Raw genomic sequence first — 9866 nt, forward strand, 5'->3', positions numbered from 1 at the left:
AACTAGAATCTCCATCCTAATTTCAAATTCCTTGTAGAGATCAATTTATTTTCCCATCGTGGGTTGGATCCAATCTACTGTGGCAGTTTGGATGAAGGTTAAGGAAATCACATGGTACAAAAATGGTCTGTAAACCTATTCCCTCTACCAAGAGCGACAATGCGTCTCTTCCTCTTTTTTTAAACTTTTTGTTTTGAAATAACTATTAATTCACAGGAAGTTGCAAAAATATATACAGAGAGGTACCATGCAAGCTTTATACTTCCTCCCCCAGTGCTGACACCTTTCATAATTATAGTACAATACCAAACCCAGGAAATTGACCTTGGTAAGATGAACAGAGCTTATTCAGATGTGGCCATGTCTACATGCGTTTGTGTGTATGTAGAGTTCTATGCAATTATGCGACATATGTAGCTTTGCGTAACTACCATCTCTGTCAAGATACAGACATGTTCGATCAGCACAAGGCTTCCTCATGCTATGCCTTTATAGCTGTAGCTAACCCCCTATCCCTAATCTGGTAACCACTAATCTGTTCTCTGTCCCTATAGTTTTGTTATTTCAAGAATGTTACATAAATAGAATCATACAGCAGGTAACTTTGTAAGATTGGCTTTTTCCCCCCCACTGAGCCTAATTCCCTTGAGTCCCATCCATCGGAAGTTTGTTTTGCTGCATTGTGCTTTATGGATAGATATAGCACAATTTGCCAGTTTGTTTAACCATTAACCTTTTGAAGGACATTTGGTTTATCCCAGTTTTTAAAATCTATCATGAATAAAGTATCTATGAACATTCATGTGCAGATTTTTGCACGGATATAGGTTTTTATTTATCTGGGATAAATGCCCAAGAGTGCAATTGCTGGGTTGTATAATGTAGTGGGCAAAAAAATGGCCTTCCAAAGACGTCTATGCCCTCCTCCCTAGAATGTGTGAACATGTTGCTTTACATGGCAAAAGGGACTTTGTATATGTGAAAAAGTTACGGATCATGAGGAAGAGAGATTTTTCCTGGATTATCACTGTGGGCCCAAAGTAATCAAAAAGGTCATTTTGGGAGGGAGGCGAGAGGGTCAGAGTCAGAGATATTAGAAGATTCTACCCCACTGGCTTTGATGACAGAGAAAGGGACTGTGAGACAAAGGATGCAGAAGCTGGCCTCTAGAAGCTGGAAGGCTGAGAGGCAGATTCTCTCCGATAGTGCCCGGAAGAAACACAGCCCCATTGATACCTTGATTTTAACTCATAAAACCTGTTTCTTACTTCTGACATCCAGAAATATAGATAAAAAACTTGTGCTTTTTTAAGCCAGTAAATTTGTGGTAATTTGTTATAGCATCACTAGGAAACTTTATGTATATATATAGTAAGTAAATTTTTAGTTTTAGAAGACACTGCCAAACTATTTTTCAGAGTGGATATCTGTTTTTTAAGGATTTACGTATTTGGGTGGGAAAGTTGTCCATGGACAATTAGAGGCTTGTTCTAAAGACATAATTTGGGAGTGATTAATTCTTGTTTCGATTTCTGAGCTTGGATAGAACTCAGCTGGAAGAGTACAGTTAAAGAGAGGGGGAAGAAAGTACTTGAGTTTACAGATACAGAGAGGATGAAGTTTTAAAAATATCTGAGTAGTAGCACTTTGTGAAAGACCAGGAGAGGGGCAAATCATGAAGCCAATATTAATGAAGTGCGCCAGTTAAGGACAATGGAAGGAGAGTAGACCTGGGAACCAGGGAGTCGTCGTCGTAATGAAGGGCAGTGGAATCTGGGCTAGATGCCTAAGTTAGGAAAAGTTGAGATAAATGGGGTGAAAAATACTGAAGTGATGAGGTTGGTGGGTCAGTAGGCCCAGTGAAACTGGACAGTTAGAAGTTAGAGTGTGGGTATTAAAATAGGTGAGCTGCCGCTGTTGGTAAGAAAGGAGGCTGCTTGACATCAAGATTTGGACAGTAGTTTATGATGAGCTCAAGGTATGTGTGGTCATGGGAAACGCGGTGGAAAAGGCATCACAGGAATGGAGGCCAAGGAAGGAAGAGGCCGGGCGCATTGTTAAATACACGGTCCCTTTGGATATCGAAATGGTCAAGATGTCAAGAGTAGGGGGCGTACAACAAAAGCCAGAGAGCCAGGTATCAATGACTTGCCCAGCTGAGCGTAATCTCTTCCTCTTTAAACTTCCTTTTAAATCTTGTACTTCCTTACACTTCTCTTCTTATTCGTTGCCTTTTGGCTACTTGGCTTTTTTCCTCCTAGATTAGGCAATGGAAACAAGTTTGTTGCTATATCCTATAGCAGAAAGCACGTGTTTTCCCGTATGGTGAGGCAGCGAGTAGATTGTAAATGGTGACCCCAGGAAGCCCCTGTGTGACCGAGGGCAGAACCGTTTCGTTAAGGGCGAGGCTAGTTTGGAAGAGGCAGGAGAGTACAAAGCAAAGGTTTACTTTTAAATGTAACCCTTTAGAGAAATCATACATCACATGACAAAGGTATATGGAAACAGTCAAAATTTATTTTAGAGGATATTTTTCAATTCTTTAGTATAAAAATAAACAGACATTCCAACACTTGTACTTTACATAAATTTAAATACAGTCGGAGGCACCAAAACATTCACATACACATTCCGAATTCCTGGGTTCGGACAGCAGATTGATGTTGTTAACTGCTCAGTTTTTAAATCAGGGAAGTTAACAGTTTTTTAATACAAACCCCTGCTAATATTGACTATTCCTTTTTTTAACCATTCACTTTTTAAATATAAAATCTTAAAGAAAAATTCCCCTGAGTTATTACTCTTTAATGAAATTTCATCTTCTCCCTCTACCTAAGAGACATGCTTTTAATTATTTACATAAATATTAATGTTACCCATAATCAGTGCTTGATTAAAAATATTAAAATCTACAGTACTTTGCATAGAATGTCTCTTCAATAAGTTATGACAGAATGAATTAATGTAGTATCCACAGGTCCTTAAAAAAATGTATAAAAGCTCAGTCTTGTGGCACTTCCAGGCTAATGAGACACAATGTTCTCTGTGGGCTGGTGTACAGATAAACCTTAAAGACATAAATTCCAACCTTATATCTCGATGTACCAGAGATGGTTTCCTGAAAGTTAATTCACATCTTAACCCAATAATTTCTCTTGTGGTTTTCAAAATTCAAAGAGGTAATCCCAAAAAAGAGATAGAGAGGCTTCAACCCAGTTTATAACAATAATGTCCTAACAAAACATAAATAATAATCCTCAATAAATTAAGAAATGTACAGTACCAGAAAATGTCAGCTGACAATGAGATGCGGACAAGAAGCAGCATTATCTTCCTGCGAGCGGTCAGGAGTAGTTTGCTTTTGTTTTCAAAGGAAAAGGGCATTCATTGGAGTAGGAATATAATGCTCTTCTTGTCAAGAACCCCTCGCAGTTCTCTTTGTGGGCTTCTTCAGTTACACATCATTAAAATTAAATATAAATAAAGTTCTCTGTCTCCCACTTAAAACACAAGCACGCCTTCTCATCAAGGCCTTTTTTGAGAGCTTTTGCTTTCCTTTCTTTTTCGTAAGAGGAGCTAAATAGTAGTCCTGAGCTGAGGTTTTCCTGAAAACTTGCAAAAGTTTAGATCAGAAACTATACTTAGAGTCCAATGAAAGATGAACTCAGATCTTGAAACCAGGGAAACAGAAGAAATAAACTGACCAGAAGAGCTTCTCTTCGCAAAAGGGCTAGAAGAAAATGAAAGGACCAGTGTGCAGGTAGCTGCTTCCAATGTAGCGTGGAAGATACACTGGAAGTACAGAAAGTGGAGGAAGAAATGTGCAGCATTTTGCCATCTGTAACAGCTCTGGTTCTCACTGTAACAGTCTAGACTGAAATTCAAGTAAAAAGATGTCACACGACAGCTGTTTTTCCCTTTAACTTCGAGAAAAGACACCTTTACATCAGCAACACAAAAATCTTCACAAGTGTAACCCCCTTTTCTCCTTAACAGATAAGCTGTTAAGTCGCATAAGGAGTTGAATATAAATATTAAATAATTAAAAAGCAATCATTTATATAAATAAATAAATATGATCAATAGGCTTCTACAGTTCAGCTGAGCGTCCCTTCAGGAGCACGGTAGGGCTGATATCGTCCAGTCTGGAGTGGGAGGGGCTGGCACTCATGGTGACGGTCTTGGCCGGGGCCGGGTTCTGAACACTGAACGAGGTGGAGGGGCAGCCTTTCACGTTATTGCAGATGAGAGACTGAATGGAGGCAGTGTTGATGATTTTAAAACCCACTTCTCCACCAAAAGTGCTGGGCTTCCAGTAGTGAGGAGAACATATGGGGTTGCCCATCAGTCCTTTCAAAGAGAAAGGAGCTCCGAGTTCTACCATGGTCTCACCAAAGATGGCATCGGGGCGAGGCTTTTCCACCAGAAGGGCAGGGTACAGCTCCATGGCGTCAATGTCACCATAGAGTGCTTCTAACTCCGCAGCCATTTCCTTCTCCCCTGTGAAGGCGACAGAGACACGACCAATGTAAAACTGCACCAAGTGCAAAAAATAGTTTTACCCCTTTGCTCAGTTTGCTTCCAACGCCTCTGTTGTTTGCATCTGGCCCTCTGAATCTTTTAGGAAGTTTAGAAACCCTTTCTCACCTGTAAGTTCTTCAAATGACTCATAGGGCTTCATCCGAAAGCGTTTTCGGTACTCATTAAGGGACTGGTATTTCATGTGCCTGCTGTGGTTGATTGAGGCCTTTGCTACGTATCGGACTGCAGCTGGAAGGTTCCGACCGCCAGCAACCTATGGGAAATGAATTACGTTAGAAAACAAATTCTTTAGGCATATTCACAATTTCTATTTTAAAAGCATCCCTTGGGCACAAAGTAAGTAAGACTGATGCTCCCAACTGAGGCTTAAACTATTCAAGTTTGAAATATAGAAAGTTTTTGAAGATATCTATATTTAAGGTATGGCTCCATATTGCCATTTGGTAACTAGACTAAAAGCTCTGACTTTTCAAAAAGAAAAAAAAGTTAGGTTTCTTATTTCAAGAAAAGAATTTTACTAGCAAAACAATCTCTTTTTCAGTAAGTCTAAGAAAAATCATTTCTATGGCAGAAATCCCTAGTTATGACCAGTCCTCTGTTTTGTTTTTCAATAATGACGCTCACCCTGCCAGCAATCTGCTTGCTGAATGATTCCACAAACTGGGTAAGCCCGTGTTCCATCAGTAAAGAGTTGTTGTAGACGAATTGCGGATAGCTGTACTCCTGGTCATCGATGTGGAAGGTGTCCGGCAGAAGGGGATGCCAGTGATAGAGGGTATTAAACTCAGCAGCAATGCGGTTTTGGTACTGGAATTGTTGGTTGAAAAGCAGCTCTGGGTCAAACTTCAGTTTGAAGTGATAGCCACTCAAGTGCTGTACATAGTCTTCGATCACAATCTTAATAGTTTCTCCTATTGGCACAAAATATAAAATGTAGAACATCAATTCTTTCTGATCACAAACTTTCAAGCAACCAAAATGCAACCTGGTCCACTTGCTATCCCTTCACTTCCACTTTTCATTTTTGCCGTGGCTACACAAAAGGTAGGTCTATATGACAGTCCCGCTCGCGGTTGAGTTAACACGGAGCACATGATTTTATATTCACCCCATTCCCCCAGAATGCCTTAAAGCACGGCAAAGGTAACGAACTCGTTTTCCCCGGGGAAGACAGTTTTATTTACGGTATTTCTTACCTATCAGGATTAGCCTGCTGGTCTGGAAGAGCCGCTCATCATCCCACTCTGGGTGCTCCTGCTTAAGCACGTCGCACACTCTGTTGTGTTCTCGCAGCCAGATCGTGGCGTACATCATGAGACCAGGCACCAGGCCGAACACCTCCTGGCCCACAGCAAACCGCAGGTGCTCAGGGACGTGAGGCGGGTAGATCATCTCCACCTGAGTGTCCCTGACTGTGGGGGGATACACCTCTCCATCAATTAGCTAAAAAACAATGGCAATAAATAAAGATTCATTTCAAAGTGAAGAAAACATTTCAATCAGAGACTTAAAAATATAGGTAAAGGGGTGAGTCATAACTAATTTTTAATATTCAAATGGGACAAACCTGGTATTTCATTTTCCCATCCTTGAAAAGGCGTAGTTTATGCTGTCTATCCAAAGTTTCACCATAAACATGATTTAAATCCACCTGGAAGATTTACAGAACAATTTCAATTTGCTGCTGTTGAAGCTGTTCTTATATAAAGCATCTGTGATATAACTTATCGTTAAATAATCTAATGACTTAGCTTGCTTCAATAAAAAATTCTCAAAACACTTTTTCATAACCACAAAATACTAAATTAATGTTTACCTACTGAAGCTACAAACCTATACATGTCTTTTGTGTTTAGAGGTATTAGTATTTCCTATGTAGCTAATAAGTAGCTCATACACTTTGCCATAATTATATGGTTATTTCCTTTAAAAAGCATCAGAAATTTTATTATTGATATAAAATTCTGATTAATAAACTGAAATCCAAAAGGTAATAATGTTGCAAAAATTTCACCTTATAATATTTAAAGCAGCATAATCAGGGTACAAACATGTTTTCAAAGACATAACTTTTTGCAATGCTAATATTTTTAACTAAAAATATAAAAGCCAAATTATAATTGGTGTGTGTGTGTGTGGTGTGTGGGTGTGTATTTGTGTGTGTGTGTGTGTGTGTGTGTGTGTATTTTTACTGAACCAGTGCATTAAAATGAAAACTTTACTAAAGTTTTTATAGACAGGACCCTTTTTACAAAGAGGGTGAATTACTTGGTGGAGGAAATAAATGTGTGATCTTTAATGCTAGCACCTCACTATGATTCACTACATTTCTGATCTAGTTCTGTCTTACTTACCCCATGGCCCAGTCCTTTAGTGAAAGCTGGTCCTCGCTTATGATCTGTCTTGAAGAACTGATGGGTGAAGTGCTGGGCAAAGAAGGCAAACATCAAATTTGTGCCCTGGGGGTCAGGAATAAACTTTCTTCTTATTATAAACTTATCCAAGAGCACTTCTGTATCAGGAAGCTCTTTCTTTCCTGAAAAATGAGAAAGCAAGAATCCATCTATATGTTCAAGAAAGCAGATAGTACTGTCAATTTACCAGAGCCTTCCTCGCTTATAGGAGAAATACACTTGTGACTAGAGTCATAATATAAACAACAGTTCTAAGACACTGGGAAACAACTTCTTATTCAATAATTTTATGTATTGTTTAACTAGTCTGAATTTAGTTAATTTTGATGAAAGAATTTTGAAAACATTAAGACATAAATGATAATGTAGGGTCAAATTTTCTAAGGAGCAACCCAACCCCATTGCACTACATTTCTAACTGCCTCCTCACTCACCTTTCACACCCATGGGAGTTGGGCAGTCATCAGCCACAGGAGGAAGAACTCTGGTGTAATAGGAGAGGTTAGAAAAGGATTCCCAGCTTTTATAGCCATAGTGTGCATTGTAAGTCGGTGGGCTGTCAACCAAATGTGATCTGGCTGAAATTTTCAAGAAAAAAAAAATCTTGTTTAATTTGTTCCCATATGCAAGGCAAATCAATGTTCATTTCTTATTGTAAAGTGTGCACAATAGCACCAAGGATTGAATTTAATTCCTACAATGATATCCTTTTAAAAACAATGACACTTTAAATTCTAACTGCCACTTGTATTTACAAAGAATGACTCATTAAAATGCATCTTTAATGAAGTACATATACTTTACACAAGACCAGATGGTCTACCATCTTGATTTTTCAAGGAACCATCCAAGAAGCTTGGAAAAGATACGCAGGACTATAAGCAAAATTCTGACTGTGAGACAAAACTTTATAAATTGGATGGGACTGAATGTCTCTATTTTTGGCCATTAAGATGGAAGGCAAGCTAAAAAGGCAGATTTAAAATATTTAAAATCATTCTGACAAGGTTGGAAATATGTTTCCGGATTAGGTTTGGTAATCGGAAGTAGTGTAAAAGGACATTTTTCTTTGAGGAAGCCGAGAACCTTAGAAAAAAAGGAGAAGGTACTCACACGTCAACACGTATTTCATGATCGCATTTCTCAGGAAGGGAATGTTATTGACAATGTTCCAGACGCCCCTGAAGTGGGTGAGTATGTAGTGCACCGTGTTCGGCGTGGGTTTCAGGAATAATTTTATTCTTGTCAGAAATTCAGCTGCAATAAGAGGAAAAAAGGAGGATGAAATTAATGGGGCATATTACAAGAGGCAAATCTGCAAAATGACAACTGTATACACCCCTCTTCCCAATCAGGGCACCCAAGGGCAAACTTACGTGTTGAGCAGTTTTCACCGTAGAATCCTGTCCGGGTACAGTCACACTGATACTGGTCGAATCCAACACTCATACACACGCCTTGGTTTTGGCATGGGTTGGAACAGCAAGGATTTGCTACAATAAGAGTTAAAAATGATAAATAAGTTGTTCTTGGGTGTCTTAATCTTGACTTCGTTTCTCTGTCTTACTTACTATGGGTCAACTTTACAGTAACAAATTCTAGGAATATCCAGGTAGTCATGGGAAAACAGTTCTCTTAAACCTGCCTCACAGAATGGTTATAAGGTAGCAACACCAGCTTCCTATTCTAGGTACAGAAAATGGACTATTCAACCAAGAAGTCAGGTTGCTAAGCTTTTCCTTAGTAACTTTTCAGATGTTCAAATCGGCATTATTAAGCAGCTCACGTAAGTAGCACTCTCAAATTTAAAATGGATCGATCTAGTAGAGCAACCAAAATTTAGGGCAAATTGCAAAGTCAAAACAACTTACTTTTTAAAAAAGTATTTTGCTTATCTTAAAAAAAATAACCTGGGCTTTCCTGAGGCAGGAAAGCACTCGCTAGGGTATGGAAAGAAAACAAGGACTCCCACTCAGCAGCAGTGGGTACCACACACAAAACATTTCACTTCTATCGACAACATCCCGCCCCGTCAAAACGGCAACCTGCAAGTTAGTAGCATTATCGCTCTTCCGCAGACGGGAAAAGAGACGCGGACGGTTCAGTGACTGGCCCGCGATGCGCAGAGCGGGGGGCAAAGCTGGGGTGCGATCCAGTTCTCTGGGGCTCAAGTGGGCCAAGGTCCTAACAGAGCCTGCAGACTCCCCACTCCGAGAGTCTCCAGGCGAGGGGCCCCGGGGGGGCCCGGGGCGCGGGGCGCGGGCACCCACCTGCGGCGCGGAGCGCGAGGGCGGCGCAGAGCAGCAGGGCGCGGGCGAGCATCTCGGCGGCGGCGGGCTCCGGGCAGCGGCGGGAGCTGGGGTGCGCGGCGCGAATTCCTGGGCGTGCTCGGACCCTCGCTCAGGTCCCTTGACAACTGGCGGCTAACGGGGAGAACCTTCCTTTTAAGCGTGAAAACGGCCCACGTGACGCCGTGACTGGTTCTTTCCGCCGCTCTCACCCGCCCGCAGCCCCCGCCCCCACAACTCGCTCCAATTGCGCAAGACCCCGGTCGGCGCCGGATAATTTTACCCACGTAAATGACAAAATCGGGAACTCGGGAAGCTGCTCGCGGCTCCCCCGAGGGGGATGCAAGTCGGATGGCCCCCCCGCCATGCTCCGATCTTTCCCCCCTTCCCCCCATTCTTCCCGCACCCCCCGCCCCAGCTCCTTTGCCCCCGGGGCTCGGGGCGCGCCGGGTGCCTCCTCACGCCCAGTCTGGGCGGCCGGACTCCGCGCTCCGTGCGCCGCGGTTCCGGAGCGCGCAGGGAATCCCCTCCCTGCCCCCAGCCGCGTCACCGCCGCGTCCCGGTCCCTCGGCCTTTGGAAAGCTGGGAAGTCACAGCCTCGACTGTCCCCGACCATCAAAGC

At 41.8% G+C, this 9866-nt stretch overlaps 1 protein-coding gene across 1 annotated transcript; it reads right to left on the reverse strand.

Annotated features, from left to right (window-relative positions):
- Positions 1-2498: 2498 nt before the first annotated feature.
- Positions 2499-9374, reverse strand: PTGS2 (prostaglandin-endoperoxide synthase 2). Its single transcript, XM_081121076.1, has 10 exons — positions 9227-9374; positions 8333-8449; positions 8070-8213; positions 7391-7534; positions 6897-7078; positions 6110-6193; positions 5739-5985; positions 5167-5453; positions 4648-4795; positions 2499-4500 (listed from the first exon to the last, which is right to left on the reverse strand). The coding sequence occupies exons 1-10, from the start codon at positions 9276-9278 to the stop codon at positions 4091-4093; spliced, it is 1815 nt and encodes a 604-aa protein (XP_080977202.1). The 5' UTR covers positions 9279-9374; the 3' UTR covers positions 2499-4090.
- Positions 9375-9866: the final 492 nt, after the last annotated feature.

This window comes from Miniopterus schreibersii, assembly GCF_964146895.1.
Source record: "Miniopterus schreibersii genome assembly, chromosome: 19".
Taxonomy (NCBI): domain Eukaryota; kingdom Metazoa; phylum Chordata; class Mammalia; order Chiroptera; family Miniopteridae; genus Miniopterus; species Miniopterus schreibersii.

Excerpts from the sequence above, each read along its gene's own strand:
- PTGS2 (XM_081121076.1), bottom strand. The coding sequence starts at position 9,278 with ATGCTCGCCCGCGCCCTGCTGCTCTGCGCCGCCCTCGCGCTCCGCGCC. Across the intron at positions 7,535-8,069 it reads CATGAAATACGTGTTGACGT|CCAGATCACATTTGGTTGAC; the intron begins GTGAGTACCTTC and ends TGAAAATTTCAG. Across the intron at positions 6,194-6,896 it reads CTAAAGGACTGGGCCATGGG|GTGGATTTAAATCATGTTTA; the intron begins GTAAGTAAGACA and ends TAAATCTTCCAG.